The sequence below is a fragment of the Salvia splendens genome, chromosome 4, assembly GCF_004379255.2.
Source record: "Salvia splendens isolate huo1 chromosome 4, SspV2, whole genome shotgun sequence".
NCBI lineage: Eukaryota > Viridiplantae > Streptophyta > Magnoliopsida > Lamiales > Lamiaceae > Salvia > Salvia splendens.
The window spans coordinates 41509720-41534994 of record NC_056035.1 but is presented as its reverse complement, the minus strand read 5'-3'; the positions used below and the strand labels follow the sequence as shown (position 1 = coordinate 41534994).

General features: G+C 42.0%; 1 protein-coding gene, 1 long non-coding RNA gene and 1 pseudogene across 2 annotated transcripts; 1 reads left to right on the top strand and 2 right to left on the bottom strand.

The window, feature by feature from the left end:
* Positions 1–14630: 14630 nt before the first annotated feature.
* LOC121800174 lies at positions 14631–15455 on the bottom strand. The gene is made up of 2 exons (XR_006050448.1): positions 14790–15455; positions 14631–14666 (listed from the first exon to the last, which is right to left on the bottom strand). It is a non-coding gene; the product is annotated as an uncharacterized LOC121800174 (long non-coding RNA).
* A 501-nt stretch (positions 15456–15956) lies between these two features.
* LOC121801157 lies at positions 15957–16478 on the top strand. The gene has a single exon (XM_042200604.1). It carries the CDS (start codon positions 15957–15959, stop codon positions 16476–16478), a length of 522 nt encoding a protein of 173 aa, XP_042056538.1.
* Positions 16479–16938: 460 nt separating this feature from the next.
* On the bottom strand, positions 16939–21350 carry LOC121801156 (annotated as a pseudogene).
* Between the last annotated feature and the right edge of the window lie 3925 nt (positions 21351–25275).

Below are 25275 nucleotides of genomic sequence, written 5' to 3'. Positions count from 1 at the left end.
AAAATTGATTGGGAAGAAGTGTTCAAGCTTACTGGTCAGAATGATACAGCAAAAGGAAAAGAGAAGGTAGGGCAAGAGCCTTGGTACGCGGACCTGGCCAACTACCTGGTAACTGGAGAGCTTCCAGAAGTGCCAAGTGTTACCAAAGCCCAGAGAATGAAGATCAAGAGTGAAGCGAAATACTACTTTTGGGACGACCCCTATTTGTGGAGGATAGGGTCCGATCAAGTGATAAGGAGGTGCATTCCTGACTGGGATCAGCGGGATGTTTTGACCCACTGCCATTCGTTAGCATGCGGAGGACATTTCGGGTCCAAGAAGACGGCTAGGAATATTTTGGATAGCGGCTTTTATTGGCCAACCCTCAACAAAGATGCGTACGAGTTTTGCAGAAGTTGTGAGCGTTGCCAACTGACCGGTGGAATATCTGCCCGGGATGAAATGCCACAGGTACCCGTAATAGTTTGCGAGTTATTCGACATATGGGGAATGGATTTCATGGGGCCTTTCCCTTCATCCTATGGGAATCTGTATATCCTAGTTGCTGTAGACTACGTCTCCAAATGGGTGGAAGCCAAGGCCACAGGCACGTGTGAAGCCAAGGAAGTGGCCAAATTCTTAAAGAGTCATATCTTCAGCCGATTCGGTGTGCCCAGGGCGATCATATCCGATCAAGGTACACACTTCTGTAATCGCACAATTGAAGCTTTAATGAAGAAATACGGTGTGCACCATAGACTATCCAGCCCTTACCATCCGCAAGCAAATGGTCAAGCAGAAATCTCTAACCGCGAAATAAAGAAAATTTTGGAGAAGACGGTGAACACTTCTAGGAAGAATTGGAGTGTAAGGTTAGAGGATGCTCTCTGGGCGTATCGAACAGCCTACAAGACTCCCATAGGCATGTCCCCTTACCGGATTGTCTTTGGAAAGATGTGCCATTTACCAGTTGGAATCGAGCATCGAGCATACTGGGCAGTACAGAAAGTGAATATGGATGCTACAGCCTGTGAAGAGGAAAGGAAGCTGCAACTGCAGGAGCTTGAGGAACTTAGATTGGAGTCATTCGATTCCGCCATGTGGTACAAAGAACGAACTAAATTATGGCATGATCGAAATCTGAGGACTAAGGAGCTCCATGTTGGCCAGAAAGTACTACTCTTCCAGTCAAGATTGAAGCTTATGCCAGGGAAACTCAAGTCCAAATGGACAGGACCTTACATCATAACTGCACTCCGGTCCAACGGGGCAGTAGAAATTTCAGGGAGTTTTTCTAACTCTGAACCTTTCATAGTAAATGGGCATAGGTTGAAAATATTCATGGATAATAGCGAGGTGGGTGTAGTGGATGAAATTCCACTACAACCACTTACATCGGTTTCATACTGATCAGTAAGATAGGAATTTGGAATTCCGCGCGGCCAGTTTCCCTTTGAATAGTATGCATATACTGGCCAAGTTGAATTCCAAATTACCTAAGAAAGTTGTAAATATTGTAAATACGTAATTAATATTTGCACGCTAGATAATTCCTAAAAATCCAAAAAAATATTTTCGGGCCTTAATTTTAATTTGAAGTGCGCATTGACCAAAGGATTGCTTATCTGGTGCTATTTCAAAATGTTATTTAAGTGACCATTTAAATTAGTCTCTTTTTTTAGGCAAGTAGAGGAGGAATTATGGAAAGGACAAAAATTTGAATTAAAACTTGTGCAGCTTTTGCAGGGTGAGCAGAGGGAAAAGACGCGCGGACCAATCAGAGGCCAGCAACCTCAACCGCCCTTCCCGTCTGAAACGTCGCGACCTGCTACCCCTGATAACCGGTTACAACCACCTGCAACTACTCTCTCTCACCCGAATTAAACTTACCGTCCCAACACTTTTCCCTCACAAACCCTCATTTTCAATTCGCTTTCAAGAAATCCTTGTCCATCTCTCTCGCGGAAACATCATTCTCAACCCTCAACCCTACCTTTTCACCACTAAATCGCAGATTTCCACTCATGGGGAAGAAAGCTTTCGCCCGGAAAATCAAACCGCGCCGCCAAGAAACCCAGGAGGCACAACCACAGCAAAATCCACCGCCACCAGCACCGACCGCTCCGCCACCACCTATGATCTCCATGGATGCCATGATGGCATTTCTTCGTCAACAGGACCCTACTCGGGACTGGACGGCGGCATTGACTGGTTTTGATCAAATGGAGGGCGTAGGAACCACACCCAGTGAACTCCCGCCTGCGCCGGACAGTCATGCAGCAGATTCAGTGCCGAATTCGGCAGAGCTCGACGCTATCACCGCACATTACGACTCCGACTCTGAGGAGCGTACGAAAAAGTCGAGTCAAGGCAAGACAACTCCGGAGGGGAGCAAAGGAACAGAGAAAACGCCCGAAGCGGAGCCGGTAGTTCAAGAAGTGAGAAGGCCGGAAATAGATTTGAATGAATCGGCCAGAAAACAAGGCCTAATGACAGACGAAGAATTTGACTCGATTCTGAACAGGGTCAACCGGAGAGAAGAGGACACTGCACCAATGGCTGAGGGTCTAGACCTCGCATTGGGGGCAGTAGGAAACAGGGAGAAAGCCACATCAGGAAACATACCGGAAGGCCGACCTTTCCAGTTGGTAGGAGGGGAAGGAGAAGCACCGAGTAAAGAAAGAGAGCCAGTAGATCCCCGAGTAGAAGTAGGGGATGGTAGAATGCAGGTAGGAGAGGAGGAAACAGCTGCAGAAACCAATGAACCAGAACCGGTGGCACCTCCGGTAGTGAAGCCCAAGCCCATAAAACGGGAACTGGTGGTGAAAGCAGACCCCAAGGCAGACTCGCCCAAACCGCGGAGAATTTCGCAGAGATGCTTGGGAAGGTGGGCAGCTAGTAGGGATCAGCCGAACACAGAGGCAGATCCCGTGGAAATCTTGAGTGAAGCTGAGGAGGAAGCCAGGTACCAGATAGAAAGAAAAAGGAAAGGAAAAGCCGTTGTGAAGAACAAGCCGAGTACCAAAAAACCGCGTACCGTGAACACAGGCATCGTGATCACTGAGGCTGACCAGAGGACCCCATCAAACCGGCAAACACCGAGTGACAGTGAATATGAGATCAGTGAAGAATCTGAATCTGATAGCGATACGACCATGGAAGATGAGGAGTACAAGGAGCAGCAACTCCCTAACGATCATCGGGAACTATTGCATCCACCTGCAGAACCACTCTGATATAAGCGTTGGACGGTGGAGCTCACAGATGACGTGGTGGAGGGGATGCAATTTTTTGACTCCAAGGAGCTTCAATCCATCTATCGCACCAAGAACGCAAAAGGCAAGAAGGTTAAGTGTGGAAAGGTAATTCATCTCCCCTCGTTAGATGAATTGAAGGTTCGGGAATCGTTTCTCGCCCTTTTCCACGAATTGGGTTTTGAATGGCTGTTAAGGAATGAGAATTTGAATGTTTCGGTCGATTTGGCCAAAGAATTTTTCTCGACCTTTCGATTCAAGGTCACAACGGATTTGGATGTAGAGTGCATCAGTTTCAGAGTATTTGGAGGAGAGATTAGGATGAATTTGATTGAATGGACTGTTCGGCTAGGGATATGCAGTTTGGAGGAGGCCATAGGGCCCGAGTGGAGAGATAGGGAGCGGGGGATTCCCCGCAGGCATGTGGACTTTGAGCCCCAGGTAGCTTGGGAAGAGCTTACTCACCCCGGGGCAGGACAGTTTCAGTCCACTATCTCCCGATCTATCCATCTCAACGATCCTAATCTACGCCTGGTTCAACTCTTCTTGGGTTACAACCTTTTAGGACAGTCAAACTCGGCAGTCCGGACATCGATGACGGAATTGTATCTTATGTGGTGTGCCAAGAGAGGCAAGAAGTTGCACTTAGGGTTCTGGACTGCATACACATGTCACCTCATCGCTACCCACCCAGCACGGAATATTTCCCTCTGCCATATATTGGGAATCTTTGTGAGAAACAACGTCACCGTTTCAGAGGACGAAGACTTAACCCCCTTGACGATGGTGGACGCCCCAGGATTGTTTGATACCCCCCTATTCGTCCGGACGAATGCGGTATACATGAGGCAAGGCGTGCCACACTTCTACGCGATGGGAGAGGAAGCTACACCCACTGCTCGGTTGGCAGCAGCTCATGAAGCACCGGCACACGACCAGAGACAAGAGGGGATGGAAAAAGCTGTGGAGGATATAGCGGAGGGAAGCAGACAGATAAGGGCAGAAATGATCGGATTGGCATCGGACCAGGAACAGCGTCAAGCCAGAATGGAGAAGGAAATGGATGAAGTTAGAGAGGAGAATAAGCAATTGAAAGCAGAGATGGTCAAGCTAGCGGCAGTGATGGAAAGGATGTTGGAGAGATCTGCAGAGCAGAAGACATTGGCTCAAAAGCAAGACGCTATGGAGACGTTAGTGACTACTTTGGGAGAGGAAAACCATCGATTGATCACGGAGATGGGCCGGATGGCATCCGTGATAGATGTGTTGTTGGAAGAAGTGACCAGCCGGAAGAAAGAACAAGCTACAGGAACAAGCGGCCATGGAGGCCAGGACGATGAGACCCACCCACCAGAGACAATGATAGACGAGCCCGAGGAAGAGAACGCCGAGGTGCCGGCAGCAGCCGAGGAACCGGCGAAGGAGAGTGAGGATCACACTGGAACGGAAGAGGAACCCCTGGAAAAGCAGCCTACACCACCTGCCCCACGGAGGAGTAGGAGACTTCGCTAAGACCACCCCCATCTGACCAGTTAGTTTTTCTTTTTATTTTCTCATTTTTAGCTTTTCGTTTTTAATTGTGTTTTGTGTGTCTAGGTAGTATAATTTCTGTTTGTGCGCAAACCCCGTTCATAACACTTAGCCTATTCTATAGTCTAAGTGTGAGAAGTTAAGGGTTTGTCTTTTGACGCATGTGTTGTGTTTTCTGTTTTTCGTAAGCATGATTGACGCACACTTAGTCCGTTGCACGGCCTAAGTGTGAGGAGTTTTGTATATATATGTGTTTTGTTGATTGCTGTTTAGGTTTTCAAAATCTCACACTTAGCCTATTCCATAGTCTAAGTGTAAGAAGTTTTAGTTTTAATTTGTTGTTTTTGTCTGTTTGTCTATGTGTTCATCATACTGGCCATTACCTTTTCCACTTCACAGCCCTATCTGAGGGCAGACACTTGTGAAGTGGGAGGGGGGACGCAATGACCAGTATGATGAGTATGTGTATATGTGTAGTTTTTGTGTTCGTGCTTGTGTTAGTGTCCTGTTAGGTTTAGTTTTTTTTATTTTGTGTGTTGATTGGGCTTAAAACTCAACCGTCTTGAGCTGACGATGAAGGGAACTGAGGGAGATAAGACGTGCTGGAAAACCGAAACCACCCTCCCTAGTACCTCCTAGTCAGGATAGATGATGTGAGTATGAGAGAAAAGCCCATACTTAGAGCCAAGCGCGAAAGCCCTCTTAAAATGTGAGTTATAAGCTTTAAGTGGAACCACTTTCCACATATATGGAAAAGAAAGAGAGGCTGCCACAAATTGCCTAGGATGAAGTGACCACGGGTAGCAAAGACTGAAGGCAGTAGGAAACCTCCCATCTGCTAAAAAAAAAAAAAAAAAACCACCCTTAGAACCTTTTTTCCTAACTCTTTTACCCAGATAAATACCCCTAGCCACTGGGACTGTGTGTGAGCAAAGCGTGAGGCGAATGAAGCCTACTGGCCAGAAAGATGTACAAGGAAGCAGACTCCAGCTGGGCAAGAAGGTTTGGAAGGAAATCGACCAGGGAGTTATCCCGGGTCCACAAAAAGGAAAAAAAAAGGGAGAAGAAGAAGGAATAAGGGTGGCGAAGCCACAAAAAAAAAAAAAAAAAAAAGAGAAGATTGTGGAGAAAAATGGTCAGAAACTTGACCACAAAAAAAGAGAAGGAATAAGGGTGGCAAAGCCACAAGATGATACTGAACAGTTGGAGACCCAAGCCAGAAGCGCCAGCTAAAAAGCAACTGATCAAAAGCCTACAGCACACAGTTCTCCCGCATTAATAAAATAGAAATTTTGAAAACTTAGAGCCTTAGGAACATCTACCCCAAAACGCTGCAACCCAATAGCCCCATTACAAGCCTTTAAGTCCTTCAGTAGCTGCACGTGAGATCTAAGTCCGAAGCAAGTATGGTTGAGCATATTGAGAGAATGCGGTCCTAACATTCCTGGTGAGGTATGAGAGACCGAGTGAATCTAGTGTTTGGCCGAGAGTTTGGGCGATCTTGACAAACGGATGTACTGACCAGGAAGGAATGGGGGGTGGCAGGAGTTCAAGGCTGTCTAAGGCCGGATTGCACCAGATCCCGAGGTAAGGGATGGTTGAAAATATAGCCCAAATCTTTGTGTTTTTGTGTTTGTGTGTTTGTGTGTCTTTTTCTGTGTGTGACCAAGTGTTTTTCTTTGCGTCGAGTCTAGTTTAGGTAGAGTCGGTCAGGGGAGTAACCAGGCTAGAATTCGACTTATTCGTTTTTGTTTGTTCTTCACGCTTGAGGACAAGCATGTGGTAAGTGTGAGCAGTTTGATAAGTCGTATTCTAGGCCTAGGTTACTGGTCAGTATGATGTGCGTAATTGAATTATATCTGCAAAAAAAGTTGCTTAAGCGTGCAGGGTAAGCATTCTAGCCAGTAGGCAGAGTTTCAGACACTTCAAGTGAAAAGGGCGTCAGGACAATTACGTACTGACCAGTATACATGCAAATATGGCTCGAGATGGAGAAGGAGGATAGCTGGGACTGCTCAATCACAATTAAGGGCAAAGAAGTCATCTCACCGCAAGGTCTTACCCTAAAAATCAAGGGTAAGCCTCCCTATAAAAGGAAGCCACTTGGAGAGAGAAAATGGAATCATCATCATCACTCTTAGGTAGAATTCTCTCGGAGTTCAGTCCTTCAGCCCAGTCCAGAATCTCGTTTCTCGCCACTGCCATGGTCACTTGAAGATCTAGATGTTCCCGGAGTTCCAAATCGTCCGTTCCAGCCAGCAAGACCGTAGCTTAGAGATTCCATCGCCCGGAGTGGCAAAACACTTTTATTCGCTTTCGTAGTTTAATTTACTTGTTTTCTTTACGTTGGATCTCTGTTGCTTTTGGATATTTTCTGCTTTTGAAATACTTGTTGAAGATCTGAACGTGTTTATGCTATGAAGTTGATATCCGTTTCGGTTATAGTGTTGATTTATTTTCCTTCCTATTTCGCCTAGTTAGCTTAGATCTAAGGTTCCTTGGTGTTTTAAGTGCTGAAACTTTCCTTTCTTTGTTTCCATCAAAATTCCTTTAGTTAAGTGTGGAACTGTTGATCGTGAGTGAATCGCTGCATGTGAAGTTTAGTTTGAGTTAGTTTTCGTTTTCCTGCTGATCAGTATGCGGAGTTGCATTTTCTGTGCTTGATTTCAGATTTGGTGTTCTTATTTGTGGATCTGTGTTCGCGAATTGATAAACTGTGTTTCCGTGTTGAATCTGGAATTATTTTCTGATTGTGGTTTGTGTTGTTGAAGAAGATGATGTCCAAGTCTAATGTTGGGGACCACTTTGCTTTTTAGATGCTTTTTACTTTTTGTCCTTTACTTTTTAGTTATAACCTGCAGATCTGTCAGCCTAGTCACCATGACTACCACTACCCTCTGAATATTCTGTCTAGCCCAAAATAGAATCCCGTACTTTTCAAATATTTTCTGTTACAAAAATGTCTCCCCATTTCCACGTACACAGCTGCACCCCTACACTCCTTTCCCCATTCTAGTCAGTAGGAAATTACCTTTAAGTTCTTGCCTAGGTAGAGACTCAACCCGAGCGTGGTAGCTAACCAAACCATCCAGAATATCACCACAATAGTTTTAACGCACCATCTCTGTGGGATTCGACCCTTACCACCACTATACTGATCAGTAGAAGTGGGTTGAGGAATTTTTGAAACCAGGGTCTAGGCTTAGTTAGGATCTCTATCCTGACCAGTAGGATATATCCTTGCTTGAACGACACCTAAGCACCCTGAGGAGAACTCTCATCGTTTCAATGAGGATCTGGGCCGACATCCGTACAGCAACAACGAAACGATGGCGGTGTACAACGCCTGGATTTCCGTCTCGTACGATCTCATCGTCGGGAATCAACGACCCAAGAAGTGCTTCTGGGAAAAGGTCCTCGAGACCTATCACCAGATCAAGCCGAAAGGGTCCCGCAAGCGCACATATAAAATGCTCCGCTCTCACTTTGACCGAGTCGACAGACAGGTCAAAAAATTCTGCGGCATCTACTCGATTGAAGCGGCGCACTACCAAAGCGGCGCCACGGGAGCCGACCTTCTGAGGGAGGCTTTGCGCGTCTACAACCAGGACACCGGCAAACAATTCAAATTTGTTGATGTTTGGCAGGCCGTCAAGGACGAGGAACGGTGGGCCGGCGGTGTCCGCTCTAGCTCGGGCTCAACCTCGAAGTGCACGAAGCACACGGCGAGTTGTCAATACTCGTCTGGTGACACCGCTGAGGACAACGACGCACAAGGGGCTGCATCGCATGAGTTTGCGGGTACGGCCGGCGATGACGGAGGACCCAGCCGTGGGCGCCGTCGGCCGCAAGGGACGAAGGCGGCAAAAGCAGCTAGAGCCAGGAAGGGCCGAGGCGAATCAAGCCAGGCTGCCTCGGAATCGGGCTCGGGGGGAGGCTCGAACACTCTTATGGCGGTGTACATGACCGCCACAATGGCGGACACTTCCCGCTTCTCGCCCGCCCAATACCAAGCCTGGTGGAACGGAATTGTGTATATGGAAGCACAACTTGGCCTTCCGCCTCCTATTGCACCTCCACCGCCTTCGGGGGATGATTCGCCGGCGGAGTAGTTTTTATTTTCTTTAAATTTATATTTTAAATTATGCAACGTTTAATTTTTTAGGATTTTAATTGTGTGTTTTTTGTTTTTTTAAATTTTAAGTTGTAATTTTTTTTATGTTGTGTGTTTTTTAATGAAGTGTGTTTATTTAATTGAATTGGGTTGGAAATAAAAAAAATGAAATGAATAGTAATTTAAGGGACGAAGAGTTGCAGGTTCCGTCCCTTAGTTAAGGGATGGAGTAAAAAAGTACAGTGGGACCCCCAAATAGTAGTTTAAGGGACGGTATAGTGACAGCGTAGTGGATGATGGCCTTAGAAACTATCGAAGCATGAAAACTTCCCTCAACTGTCTCTTTTACTATATCATTATACTCATATAGTCATGAACATATTGTTGAGAAAACCGGGTAATTTTCTCTCAAATAGTGAAATGAACCGATTCAATAATTTCAGAGTTAACCCAATGGGGTCTACTCGATAAAATTACTTCTCCAACTAAATTCTTTAGAAAGACTGGCGAGGACACTGTCCCTCTTAAATACCATATTCCTAACAGAATTTATCAGTCGGTGTATTTATCACAATATAAAAACACCCAAAAGAACCGTACAAAACACTACTACCAAACCCGCAAATAATATTGAATACAATATCACCACAGAAAATAAACCCAGAAATAAATGCGGAACAAAATAAATAATAAAGAAAAAACACACCCGAAACTTTGATAACGGAGTTCGGCCAAATTGCCTACGTCTCCGAGCACCCTCTGCAGAGCCCGCTTATATTTAGACGGAGAAGAGAATACAATATTTGAGGTACATTACAAATGAGGGGAGAGTGCTCCTTTTATAGGCAGCTACTCCCCCCCAACTTCTAACTCCCCATCGATGTGGGATGAGAAAGTTTGACAAAAGTCAAAGTTTGTAGGCAAACTTCAACAAATCTCCACCTTGGCAAAATTTCAAATCCCACCGAACACAAATCTTCTCCCTCTAAACAGACGACTCGCGGTGCTTTCATATTGGCGCAGTCAAGCGCCAGCTCCAAATCGCAGAATATTAACCAAGTCCAAACAATGTTCAAACTTGGCCCTCGTCACCACCTTGGTCAACATATCTGCAGGATTCTCCAAAGTCGGAACCTTTCGGATGACAATTTCCTCTTCTTCGAGAATTTCCCGCACAAAATGATAGCGAACATCAATGTGCTTCGTCATTGCATGAAAGACCTGATTCTTTGCTAAATGAATAGCACTCTGGCTGTCAGAATATACTTCAAGTTGTTTCTGACCAACACTCAATTCTTTCAGCAACCCATGAAGCCAAATTGCCTCCTTCACAGCTTCAGTAATGGCCATGTACTCTGCCTCTGTCGTAGACAAAGCTACCGTTGACTGCAAGGTAGACTTCCAACTAATTGGCGCACTCGCTAAAGTGAACAAATAGCCCGTAGTAGATCTTCGCTTATCCAAATCACCAGCATAGTCGGAATCACAATATCTAACTGCAAAATGACCAAGTGATTTATCCTGCTCAAACAACAAACCAATGTCTACAGTATCTTTGATATACCGCAGAATCCATTTCACAGCTTGCCAATGACCCTTTCTTGGATCATGCATGTATCTGCTCACAGTACCAACGGCTTGTGAAATGTCTGGTCTTGTACACACCATTGCATACATCAAGCTTCCAACTGCGTTAGCATAGGGAACCTTCGCCATATATTCTCGCTCATCTTCCGTATTTGGAGATAACTGAGAACTAAGTTTCAAATAAGGAGCAAGTGGGGTACTTACAGGTTTGGAATCATCATTTATACCAAAACGCTGTAGTACTTTGGTCAAATACTGCTTCTGTGTCAGCCAAAGCTTGCCTCCTTCTCTATCTCTTGTTATCTCCATGCCGAGAATCTTCTTGGCTTCCCCCAAATCCTTCATCTCGAACTCTTTACTCAACTGAGCCTTCAATCTGTCAATTTCAACTTGGCTCTTTGATGCTATCAGCATATCATCAATGTATAAGAGTAGGTAGATGTAGGAACCATCTTGAAGTCTGCGCAAATACACACAGTGGTCGTATTTGCTTCTTGTGTACATCTGATCCTTCATAAACTTGTCAAACCGTTTGTACTACTGTCTTGAAGACTGTTTCAATCCGTACAACGATTTGTTCAACTTGCAAACCCAATTTTCTTTGCCAGCAACCTTGAATCCCTTCGGTTGGGTCGTATAGATTTCCTCCTTCAAATCACCGTGTAAAAACGCGGTCTTCACATCAAGTTGAGCTAGCTCCAAATTCAACTGCGCTACCAAAGCCAACAAAATTCTAATGGATGAATGTTTAACAACAGGAGAAAATACCTCATTGTAATCAATTCCCTGCTTCTGGGCGTAGCCTTTAGCTACCAATCTTGCTTTGTAGCGAACATCATCTTTGTTAGGAAATCCCTTTTTCTTTGCAAAAACCCATTTACATCCAATTGTCTTCCTGCCTTTCGGCAATGGCATCAGCTTTCACGTCTTGTTCTTCTGAAGAGATTGCATCTCTTCTTCCAAAGCACCTTTCCAACCATCGCTTTCTAAACTTTCAATAGCTTTCGAAAAGATACATGGAACATCATCAACAACTGGAAGCGCATATGCTACCATATCCGCAAATCGAGCAGGTTTCTTATTTTCCCGCCTCGTTCGCCTGACTGCAATTGGCTCTGATTGCTGCGAAGGTTCTTGGGGTGGAACCTCTTCATCATCTGACTCTTCTTCTTCCGTAGGAGAGTCATTTGTGGTGTTCGTAGTTGGGATCACAGCTGCTTCTTCGAACTCCACCTGCTTCGGTGTATACTCCACCTGCTGCGAAGTATCACTACAATTTGGATTTACCTTATTCAACATGGAAGATTCATCAAAGGTAACATCCCTACTTACAATCGTCTTCTTAGACTCCAAACACCATAACCGATATCCTTTAACACCAGCACTGAAACCCATAAACAAAGCCTTCTTTGCACGTGGATCCAACTTTGATTCAATCACATGATAATATGCAATAGAACCAAAAATATGCAAAGAATCATAATCAGTTGCAGGTTTACCGGACCATACCTCTAAAGGAGTCTTGCCATCAATGGCAGAACATGGCAAACGATTGACAATGTGTTGAGTGTATGTGATGGCCTCAGCCCAAAATTTTCTGCCTAGCCCAACATTAGACAGCATACAACGAACTTTCTCCACTAGTATTCGATTCATACGCTCTGACACTCCATTCTGCTGTGGTGTATTTCTCACTGTGAAGTGCCGAACTATGCCACACTCCTGGCATACATCTTGGAAAGGATCACTCTTGTATTCTCCACCGTTGTCAGATCGGAGAACCTTGATCTTCCTCCCCATCTGATTTTCAACTTGAGCTTTCCATTTCAGAAAAATCCCAAGGACTTCATTTTTGCTCTTCATAGTGTACACCCAAACTCTCCTGGAAAAATCATCAACAAAAGTGACAAAATAGTGTCTACCTCCAAGTGACGGAGTCTTGGCAGGTCCCTACACATCTGAGTGCACGTAATCCAAAATTCCCTTCGTATTATGGATTGCAGTGCCAAATTTCACTCTTCGCTGTTTTCCTAGAACACAATGCTCGGAAAACTCTAATTTGCAAGACTTCGTACCTTTCAATAATCCTTGCTTGGCGAGAATTTGCAATGATCTCTCACCAGCATGTCCCAATCGCAAATGCCAAAGCTTCGTCGCCTCTGCATCCTTCTTGTTACTCGAAGTTGCAGTTGCTACTGTCCCAACAACTGTACTACCTTGATAGTAATACAAATTGTTCTTCCTCACACCTTTCAGCATCACCAATGCTCCTGAATTTGCTTTAAGAATTCCATCTCGCATCATCACAACTAGGCCTTTAGATTCTAAGACCCCCAATGAGATGAGATTCTTCTTCAACTGGGGCACGTACCGCACATCCTTCAAAATTCTGGTGGATCCATCCTGATTCCGTAGCTTGATTGAGCCTATCCTGGCTGTCTTACATGGACTGTCGTTTCCCATGTAAACAAGTCCGCCATTGAGTTCTTCAAAATCAAAGAACCACTCCCTGATGGGACACATATGATAGGTGCAACCTGAATCCAATATCCACTCGTCTGGATGCGATGTTGAAGGTGAAACCGTCAAAGAACAATCTGACTCCGCATCATTTTTGCATTCAGCAACATTAGCATCTTGCGAAGCCTTTTCTTTCTTCTTCGACTTTGGACAGTCTTTCTTCCAATGTCCTTTCTCATAACAGAAAGCACACTCATCTTTGGCAGCTCACTTTTTCGATTTGGACCTTCCTCTTCTCTCCTTTGATCGGCCTTGTTGACGACCTCTTGCCACTAATGCTTCATCTGTAACTGCTTTGCCTTTCATTTTATCTGCCTTTCGCAATTCATGACTATACAAAGCAGAACATACAGTATCTAAAGACACATTCTCTTTACCGTGGAGTAATGTGGTCTCCAGATGTTCAAATTCATCAGGTAGAGACGACAACAACATCAATGCCAGATCCTCATCCTCAAATTTCACATCTAAATTTAGCAGGTCTGCTACTAATTGGTTAAACAAAGTAATGTGTTCATTCATAGTGGTACCTGGTCGGTATTCAAATCGGAACAACCTTTTCTTCATAAGGAGCTTATTCTGACCACTCTTCTTCAGAAATTTGTCCTCCGGTGTCTTCCATAATCTATGTGCAGAAGTCTCATTCTTGACAGCATACTTCTGCTCCCTGGACAGACACGACCGAATTGTTCCACAAGCTAACCGATTTATGATACTCCAATCTTTATCATCTATATCTTCTGGTTTCTTTTCTTCAATGGCAATGTCAAGACCCTGCTGGAAAAGAGAGTCTAGAACCGTCAAATATCTCCACCGTCAATTTCATATTTGACAGTGGAAACCTCGACCACGATGACGAAGAACTAGCCTTGTTTTCTTGATCATTACCCGCCATTACAGACTCAAAATAAAGTATTCAATATTACAAACAAATAGAACCAAGGACGAACCTTTGGCTCTGATACCACTTGTTGAGAAAACCGGGTAATTTTCTCTCAAATAGTGAAATGAACCGATTCAATAATTTCAGAGTTAATCCAATGGGGTCTACTCGATAAAATTACTTCTCCAAATAAATTCTTTAGAAAGACTGGCGAGGACACTGTCCCTCTTAAATACCAGATTCCTAACAGAATTTATCAGTCGGTGTATTTATCACAATATAAAAACACCCAAAAGAACCGTACAAAACACTACTACCAAACCCTCAAATAATATTGAATACAATATCACAACAGAAAATAAACCCAGAAATAAATGCGGAACAAAATAAATAATAAAGAAAGAACACACCCGAAACTTTGATAACGGAGTTCGGCCAAATTGCCTACGTCTCCGAGCACCCTCTGCAGAGCCCGCTTATATTTAGACGGAGAAGAGAATACAATATTTGAGGTACATTACGAATGAGGGGAGAGTGCTCCTTTTATAGGCAGCTACTTCCTCCAACTTCTAACTTCCCATCGAGGTGGGATGAGAAAATTTGACAAAAGTCAAAGTTTGTAGCCAAACTTCAACACATATCTCAGCATAAAATTCCAGTCACTCTACACCACATTTCTTTCCCAATGCCGATTAACAGCATATGTGAAACATCCCCTTCAATTATATAGATAAGAAATAGTACTATCTTGCAAAAGTATTCGTATGCCAACTCATGTTCACTCTAATTTGTATGTTACCTATCGATATCATCATCTAAAATGATTTCCATATAGTGTATAGACTAGAGATATTTTGCAGAAATTAAAAAAAATAAGATACTTATTAGTACTATACTGTGGAAATTGAGCAAATTACACTACCTTGGAAATGGAATCAGTGCTGATGCTGCTCACTTGGACCGATGCTCGCCTGATGGGATTCTGAGGAGTGCGGAAGAAAGCGTACGAGGTAAGATTTCCAGGTGAAATCGGCGGATCTAGGTGGGGTCGGGGGGGTCGGCCGACCCCACCGCTGTTCCCGGAGAATAGCCGGATAATACCCTTCCCCAGCCGCCGACCCCACGCCGCGCGAAGTTCTGCCCCAGCAGCAAACCAGTCGCCGCCCCTGTGGAGAAGAAGATGCTGTTCCAAATTTCCAATCTTTTAGTAATTGGGCTTTACAAATAGGCTGGACTTGGTATAAATCAATACTCTAATTAAATAAACTCAATTTCCAATAAACCTATTTAAATAAAGAGAATTGGGTCTGGTGAAGGGCGGCGATGTCTGCTATTCATAACTGCTCCTCCGACGTTCTTGATTCCTGCTCCGGCGCAACAGATTGAGGAATTGCTGTATATTCAATTTTTTGATTTGGCATTGCTGTTGATTGTTGGGTAATTGCTAAGTGTTCATTGTTGGGTAATTGATGTGTATTCAATTTTTTGATTTGGTATTGTTGATGGTTGGGTAATTGATGTGCATACAATTTTATAAATAGTTGTTTCCTTCTAATGGTTTGGCAATTGATGTGTATGCATTTTTTCAATTTGGTATTCCTCTGTATGCAATTATATGATCTATGTATGCTACGAAAAGAATTTCGAAGGAAATCCTTAGCAATTGGTACTATTATTGAGGTATTTAAAATTATCATTCAAGTTTAAGTTTGTTCTATTATTTGTTTTTTTGTTCTGTTTTTACAATTCACATTATAGTGCTATAAAATTGATCAATAATTATTCATTGATTTTGTTTACCTTGTCCGAGATTAGATTAGAAAGTTTCATAGTATATGATAATTGATTAAATATAAATTTTAAATTTGTGTTACATTGTTATTTGTTTTTAGGTTAATGGATAAATTTCTAAAGAAAAGACCTCGAGTTTCTATCGGTTCTTCAAGTATTACAAACTATCATTATTATCGTGTTGAAATTTTTTATCATGTATTTTTGATAACTAATATTCTTGTTTATTTAAACTTTGATATTAACTCCTAACATAAATTTTTTTCACAATCAGGTTGTTGATTTAATTAGTCAAGAAATGAGGAATCGTTTTTCTGAGTCCAGCACAGACCTACTCGAGTGTATGGCATGTCTTGATCCAAGAAATCATTTCTCCAATTTCAATGTCGATAAACTTGTTCATCTTGCCACCCTTTATCCGGAAGACTTTTCATCCATGGAGCTTAACTTGTTAACTAAACAACTTCAAAGTTTCGTGAGTGATGTAAGAAGAGATACACGTTTTTCAGATGTTGAAGATTTGGGAACTCTTTCAAAGAAGATGGTTGAAACGATGAAAGATAAGATTTTTCAATTGGTTTATCGATTGATAAAATTGGTCTTACTTTTACCAGTAGCTACAGCATCCGTTGAAAGAGTGTTTTCTGCAATGAAATTTGTGAAGTCAGAGCTGAGAAATAGGATGAGAGATGACTGGTTGAACGACAGTTTGACGGTATATAGCGAGAAGGAGGTGTTTGCAACTATTCCCAATGAAAGGATTTTGAGTCGTTTTCAGAAAATGGATACTCGAAGAAGCCAACTATCTCGCATAGCATAAGATTGTGGTATTTATATTTTTACGTATTTTTGTTTAGAGATATTTATTAAAATATTATATTTATAATCTTGATCGGTTCGACCCCACGATTTTTGATTCCTAGATCCGCCACAGTCTAGGTGTGATGTGGTTTTGAAGGCTCAAAAGTAAGAGTTAGTGGTTTTGGTATTGAAGCACCTGACTCCGGCCCCTAACTCCATCTATGCGGTGGACGATAGCGGCAGTTCGGTGGTGTTTGGCGGCGATGGAGTCTGTAGAAAATGCTGCGAGTAATTTGCATTTCATTTTTAGTTTTGAGCATTTTAAACGAACTTCAAAACTGGTTAAATTTTAGTACTAGTAAATTGCATTTCGTTTATTATATTTTATAGTATATCTGATTTAGCAGAAATAATCTCCTACTTCAACGCTAACAACACAATAAAATAACGAGTGTTAGAGTAGAAATGGAGTAGGAGTGTTGGAGTACGAGATCCGCATTGCTGCAGCCGCCCCAAGAAGCAGCTGCATCCGGATGGCCTACCCAGTCTCAAATAACTCTTTTTTTTCAGTCATGAAATATACAAAGCCTTGATTTTACATTCATCTAGAAAAATAAAACATTCCTGGGCACAACTACAACCAAAACTACTACGCCGTGGCTTTAAAGCGAATCCATGTCCAAGCCCATTAATTTTGGTAAAATTATACCTACAGCAGAATGAAAAACACTTGATATCTTGAATTTGAGAACTAGTATCTCTGCACATGTGTAAATAAACCATACATAGTTATATTTGGTACGTCATCGTTCTACACGAATCAGTCAGTGATATACTTGAGCATTGCCCCACGAATCTTTTCCATGTATTCCGCAACCTGTTTCTACATCATCGAGTTTAGATAATAAAATACCGTCAGAATGTTAAACAGGGTAATGACAGATTGGTTTCCATATCCATCATACTACACATTGTGTTGGGGATAATTACACCATTCATACAAAATGTTTCACAAATATTTCAAATTAGTACAAAAAGTTTTAAGTTAGCATATATCATACATAAAGTATGATTAGTGTTTCAAATTAATGCATTCCGTTAAAAATCACTAACACCATTATCTTATCTTATATTTTGTCCTATTCACTCCAAAATTATGCTATCTAAAAACATTATTAGAATAAATAAATATCTGAGGAGTTTGCAGAATGAAATTGGAGTGGAAGAAGGCCATTTCGGTGCTGCAAGTCATCCGAAAACTAGCTACTATATAGTTGCAGCAACAATTCATTTTTCTTTTCTTTCGTTTTTTTGAGAGAAAGAGATTGAATCTATGTTTGTGTGTGAAAAGAAGGCTAAAACCAATTAAGAATAGGATAAAGGAAATGAAAAATTATGTGGTCAGCTAGAAGGAGATGAATCATTCATTGAAATATCTACTCCATATAACTTATCAAAGATAAGGTGGAATTTGTTTGTGCGTGAAGTTACGGAGGATGAAAAATTGGTTGAAAATTAGTATTTACATAGATTAGCTGCAAATATATTAGCTGAAATTATATGCATATCTACTGCATGATATAAGATGCTTATATTGCAATACATGGGGTATTATTTGAAGAAATAATATCATGTGAATAAGATGAAAAATAAGAAATAATTTTGGAGAGAATAGGACCAAAAAAATAACGGTGTTAGTGGTGTTAGTGATTTTTAACTAAATGTACTAATTTGAAACACAAATTAAACTATTTGTATGATATATGCTAACTTAAAACTTTTTGTACTAATTTAAAACAATGGTGAAACATTTTGCATGTATTGTGTAACTATCCCCGTTGTGTTATATATCTTCAATCAACTTGAATAAATCTTGGAAGCTGGAATGATTTGAACAATTTTATGGATTTCACGTCAAACGGTAGAACCAAGAACAACCACTCTATATGTACAAAATAGAGCCAAGAGCAATTCAAAATGAATTATCTTTCTCACCTGGTTACCCTGATAAGCACTTGCGATGTTTTGATCAAGAAGTGTCAATAAGGATCTATTCAATGCGTTTTCCCCAACCAAGTCCAAGACCTGCATCGTGTAAGAAGAAGCTGTCAGTGATCTAAAGGGAACAAGAAACATATTCTGAGAAGAGAGCTAATAAGTAGCATACAGTCGCCTTGATATCAGTCGATTGTAAAAAGTCTCATCAAATTCTGCCTTGCTGTTATGAGTTCAGCTTGCATTTTATCATATGCTTCTGTAGGAGAAAAGCGAGTTTGATAAAAAAAAATGTCAAAAGAAATTTCTTTCGCAAACTATTTACTACTCCTAACCTGTGGCTTCCTCCAAGGCTTTTTGCAGCGTCTCTAACTCAAGTACTCTGTCTTCCACATCCTACAAACAAAACCAGCTAATAGGTGTTTAGCGCTTCTCCTTATTTGTCAAGGGGGTATACGGGGCACAGGAGAAGACAAACCTGAGTCTTAGACACTGAAAATTTGAGTTTCCCCAGTTCTAGTTTCAGGTGTGAGAAAAATTCGTCGTTCAATCTACATTTTGGTATCACCATACGATGAAACGGTTATCAGAGCAAAAATAACCCAATGCATGAATTATTTTCTCGCTCACGCACAACGATTCTTGTAAGCGCACAGTTGATTCTAACCAAACAAGTTTCGGCTGAATGCCACACTAGCTAATTTAAACGTATAAAAGCAGAACAAGAAGAGGAATTTTCGGTGTGTCCCGGCTTCGGAGCTCCGAGAACGCCTTCCGGGTCCTGCCTTTCATAAAACCCGTTTCAAAGAGACAATACAACAAACAGTTGGAAATGGCGTGCGGTGTGTTTAGTGTTTACCCATCCTATGCACCGAATTGTAGCTCGTTGATTTCTGCCTTTCGTCCATCTTGAGATTGAGATGGGAACTGCCAGCTGAAGCCAAGAGAAGAGGCCATGTCCGGCCTTTGTTTGAGCTCAACTTTGTTGATTACTTATCTCTTTCATTAAGGATTTTATTGGATATGGCTAACGCTATCCATTCTACCCATGCGGACTTAGATTTACTTCACACTTAATTTCTTCAAAATCATCTAGGAGCTCGATAACCGAAATTAGAGAGAAAAAATAACGTACATAAAAGTCTTTATATTATTCGTTCTTTTATTTTACTTTTTCTACAATTTAACTATTTATTACTCTCACCGTCCTTTGCTAAATATTTCATATTAAGTGAACTATTTTATTTTCCTTTGTACTTTTTCTCTCCCTCTTACTTTACTAACAAAATCTCATTTTCTTAAATTTTATGCTGAAAAATATTATCTTTCTTAACAAGGGATGGGTGTAGTATCATTTTTCAAAATGATTATGAAAATGAAGTGTATCAAGTAGCATATAACAGAGGGAGTACATGGTAAGACTTGTCATCTAAGTATTCTTAGGTACCAAGTATATCATACTAGTGCACCAAGTATTCTTGGACACTAACTATTATTGATTTTATTATCTTTTTCTTTTCCACACTCTCCCTCAGGTTGTATAGTGGGATTTCCAAACCTCAACTTGTAAAATACACTTGCGAGACTTCTCGAGCTGACTACCTTTGTAAGAATATCTGCTTTAGATCGGACAAATGTAAACTCCATTGTTCCACTCTCAATTTCTCTTTGATGAATCTCTCTATCGCAACACTCCCCCTTAAGTTAGGATCGGACAATTTGTTTGAATTTTCTTCATTCATAGTTTAAGCTCATATCGAGAGCTCTTCAATTGTTCATTGAAAGTGTCACGACCACATCTCCCTAGTCAAAGAAAGTGTAGCTATATCGCGACTAAAACTTACTGAAGCTGTCTCAACTCATCATAAGATGCTTGAATCAAAGGAAACATTGTCTGAAATGTGTTGAGGGTACAAATCATACTGAATCAGAGTAGTTATGGAACAATTGTCTTTGCTAAAAGCAAGTTCTAAAATTTGCACAACGGAAGAGTACCAAGACAGATGTAATATGTATGAAGACATACTACACCAGTTATCCTTCTACTTATTTAGTCTTCTGTCCCAACACCTCATCGGCTTCGATAACGATCAACCTGCACATTAAGGAAAACAATATGCAGGGCTGAGTACTTGATGCACTCAGTGGGCTCTTGCCGAAAACATTTTCTCTTTTAGTTGTCAGCCAAGCTGAGTGAACACGGGGTTTTTCTGAAAATAAGTCCCGGTCACTAAAATCTGTTATTGCTTTCTGAAAATAGACTGCAGTCTTTTAAACTTCTGATGATATGCCATATCAAACTGCGTGAATCGGGAATGTGGCCACATTCCACGACCACTGGGCCGGCCAACGCTGCGCTAGCTCACGACCCCGGACCGGCCAACCTGGCGCTAGCTCACGGTCCCTATGTGTACACTAGTCCGAGTAGGGTTTGAGGTCGACCTGGCGCTAGCTCACTGCCCTACTGGGACCCGAATTAGATTTAACAGATAGGCAATCACAAAACAAAACATGGCATGACAACTCATTCAAATAATCATGTTTTCACATAAACACGCTTTAAAGAAAGAAGAGAAAGACCCACCTCAATTGCTTAAACTCTTGCAAAGCGGGTGCTTTCCTTTCCTGAGATTACACGTCGAGCAACGACGTCCTTTACAAAAATTAATATACTTAAATTAGGCTTTAAAATAATTGTTTATCTTGCATGTATGCATGCCTAAGCGTGTGGTTATTATTTTACTTCCTTCTTTCTATATTTAGAAATCTTAAATCCTTAATTAAATCAGCGATTTAACTTATTCGGGAGTCTTGCCGAACTGCTCGGGTATAATAAATTCTCGATTATCTTCTTTAAGTATTTTGAAATACTTACTTGGACTAATAAAGTTCCCATCCATTTATTTATTATGTACTACTTCATCACGGCTTAATAAATTTCTTTTCTTCCGTGGCTTAAGGGAAATTTCTCTTTTAAATTTTTGTATATCTTTAGGGTGATGGCCCATCAAACTAATTATAATGGCCCAGCATTTTAGCAACATGCCCAGATTTTGCAGTGGCCCAATCTGTCTCTTTCCTCTCTTTTTGTATAAGAAGTCCAAGTTAATTTAAATTAGCATGGCCCATATCAATTCCTATTGGGCATGGCCCAATTGCCTATGAATTCTTAATGGCCCAAACTCACTTCATCACCCCCCCTTTTCTCTTCTCTCTTTCTTCCCCTAATTTTCGAAAACCCTCCCCCAAATTGGAGGAGTGAAAACGGAAACCCAAATCTTGGATTCGCCGGTCTCCCTCGTCTCCGCTGCCGACGTCTCCGCTACCAGTCGTGGCCCTGTCCTTTCTCACTTCTCACGGCGCCTCGGCATAGCGGCATTTTTCATCGTCGTGGCGTCTCATTGGGCTCGGTGGATTTTGATGCATGGAAATGAGATTAGTAGAATAAAAGCCGAAGACGAGCTGCCAAAGACGAGCTGCCGAAGACGAGCTGCCGAAGACGAGCTGAAATAACACGTAAAAGACGAAGACGAGCTGCCGAAGACGAGCTGCCGAAGACGAGCTGAAATGACACGTGTACACTCGAGGGAAGCTGAGAGAAGATTGTCACGTGGCATGAAGATTAGTTAGGAACGAGTTAGTTATAACTGCCAATTCAAGTAGTTAACTAGCTCATAGCTTTATAATCTGTAGCTTCTTCAATTTGTAATTCATTCAGAAATTAATGCAATACTCTTCTCCCATTCCCTCTTCACCTCGGACGAGTTCTATCTGTATTGGTGTGATTCCAGTCGCCGTTCTCAGCTCCGGCAACCCCAATTCCGCACCAAGTGGTATCAGTGGTAACGATCCTTCGCCTGTCATGGTGGAAACGCGCTCCGGCGACATGCGTCGCGTAGAGGATATTATCGCGACTGCGCTGGCCGACTTCTCGGCGAAAGTCTCCGAATCTGACCGCCGACGTGAGGAGAAAGATTCAATCCGCGATAATGCGGATAAAGCTCGTGATTCAGATGTGAGGGAACTACGCGAGGCTATTCTCGCTCTGCAACTTCAACATACGGAGGTTCTCAACCGATTCATACCGAATCCGCATGGAAATCAACCTACTGGAGGTATTCCTCACAATCAATTTGGAGGAATTGGACCTCAACGCCAACCTTACTTCGCTACTCGACAATCGAAGGTCGGTTTCCCTATTTTCTCGGGTGATGATCTGGCCGGCTGGATCATGAGGTGCGACCACTTCTTCACCGTAGATCTTACTCCGGAAGAAGCGAAAGTTCGCTTAGCTGTCATCAATTTTGAAGGCCGAGCACTGCAATGGTTTCAAAATTGGTCACGATATCAGGATCACGCCATGGCTACCCCGTGGCCTATGTTTCTACAAGCAATGGAAGGACGATTTGGTGATCAACTCCTCGGCGATCCTATGACTGAGCTGCTTGCTCTGAAGCAAACAGGTTCTTTCTCTGACTATCATGACCGCTTTGAATTACTCTTAGGTCGTGTGTCTATTTCTGAAACCTATGCTGTGAGTCACTTCATCAATGGCTTGAAACCTTATGTGCAAAAAGCGGTTAGAATGTTCATGCCTCAAACACTTGTGCATGCTTATGCTTTGGCTCGGTTACAAGATATGGCTACACCGTTTAAAGATGGTAATAATCAGCCTAGTAAACGGTTTAACACTCTTGATGCTAGAACTTCACAAGCATATAACTCTGCTCCGTTATTACCTACTCCTATTACACCTGCTTTTAAATCTAGACGACTCTTAACTGAAGAAGAAATGGCAGATAAGAGAGCTAGAGGCTTGTGTTATGGTTGTGATGAGAAATTTGAAAGAGGTCATAGGTGTGCTAGGAAGCAACTCTACTTGCTTGAGATAGACGATGGCATGCTGTCGGGTGAACGTGAATCTGATGAAATTAATGAAGATTTAGGAGATGAGGAGAATCCTTTGATCTCTATTCATGCTATTAATGGTTCATCTGCTAGAGGTTTCAGAACTATGCGTGTCACGGGCAGAATTGGTAGAAGACCTCTCCATATTCTAATTGATTCGGGGAGTACTCATAATTTTCTTGATTTACAAACGGCTAAGAAGCTCGGCTTATTCCTCACTGCAGTGAACCCGGTGTTTGTGGATGTTGCCGATGGAAATAAATTGGAATGTAAGGCAATGTGTAAAAGTTTAAAATGGTCATTGAGAAGCACTACCTTTATCACGGATGTGCTCCTCTTACCTTTGGGTAGCTGTGACATGGTTTTGGGTGTTCAATGGTTGGAAACTCTTGGTGATATCCAATGGAATTTCAAAAATCTGACTATGGACTTCACACTTAACGGCAGAAGACATGTACTGAGGGGAGGTAATAATGAGCAGGTGGTCCAGGCTGCATCTGAGAAAGAAATGAACAAAATTCTTAGCTACAATGAAGGGGTCAAGCTTTACTGTATTCAGATAAATGGTGCAGATTCCCCTGAGTTGTTTACGGTGCAAGGGAATATGGAAGACCAACTTAACCATTCTGACTCTATTCAGCAATTTCTGGAGACTCATCAGTCAGTATTTGCTGAACCTACCACCTTACCTCCTCTGAGATCGCATAACCATCGAATCTCTCTAATACCTGGAGCTACACCAGTCCATTCCAGACCTTACAGACATTCAGCCTTACAGAAAAATATAATTGAGAAGCAGGTGACTGACTTACTGCATCAAGGCTTCATCCAACCAAGTTCAAGTCCCTTTTCTTCACCAGTGGTGCTTGTTAAAAAGAAAGATGGAACTTGGAGAATGTGTGTGGATTATAGGCGATTGAATAAACTTACTATCAAGGACAAATACCCCATCCCTCTTATTGATGAACTTTTAGAGGAACTGAGGGGTGCAACACTCTTTTCTAAGATAGATCTGCGGGCCGGCTATCACCAAATTAGAATGGAAGCACAAGATATACCTAAAACAGCTTTTAAAACTCATGATGGACACTATGAATTTGCTGTTATGCCTTTTGGACTCACAAATGCTCCTGCTACATTTCAAAGTCTAATGAATGACATTTTCAGGCCGTTCTTAAGGAAATTTGTGCTCGTTTTCTTTGATGATATATTGGTGTATAGCAAGGATATTGACTCCCATTTGATCCATCTTGAGAAGGTCTTTCAGAAGCTCCATGAAAATTCTCTCTTTGCTAAAGCCAGCAAATGTGAATTTGCTAAGAGGCAGATTGAATATCTGGGACACATCATATCAGAAGCTGGGGTTTCTACAGACCCTAAGAAAGTGCAGGCGATGCAAACTTGGCCTATTCCCTCTGATATTTCACAATTGCGAGGCTTCCTTGGTCTAACAGGATATTACAGAAAATTTGTTAAAAATTATGGAGTTATTTGTAAACCACTTACTGATCTACTCCGAAAGGATGCTTTCCATTGGGATTCTACAGCTGAGGAGGCTTTCTTGAATCTAAAAAAGGCTATGATTTCTCCACCTGTTTTGGCATTACCTGACTTTTCTTCACCTTTTGTAGTGGAGACTGATGCTTGCAGCTACGGCATTGGAGCTGTTCTAATGCAGAATAACCATCCTATTGCTTTCATTAGCAAGGCTTTATCTCCCAAAAACAGAGGACTTTCAGTATATGATAAAGAACTATTGGCGATTGTTTTTGCTGTGACACATTGGAGCCATTATTTGAGCCACATGCCTTTTGAAGTTAGAACGGATCATAAGACACTGAGTCATTTGTTAAAACAGAAACTCTCCACTCCGGGGCAACTAAATTGGCTCTCTAAATTGATGGCTTTCGATT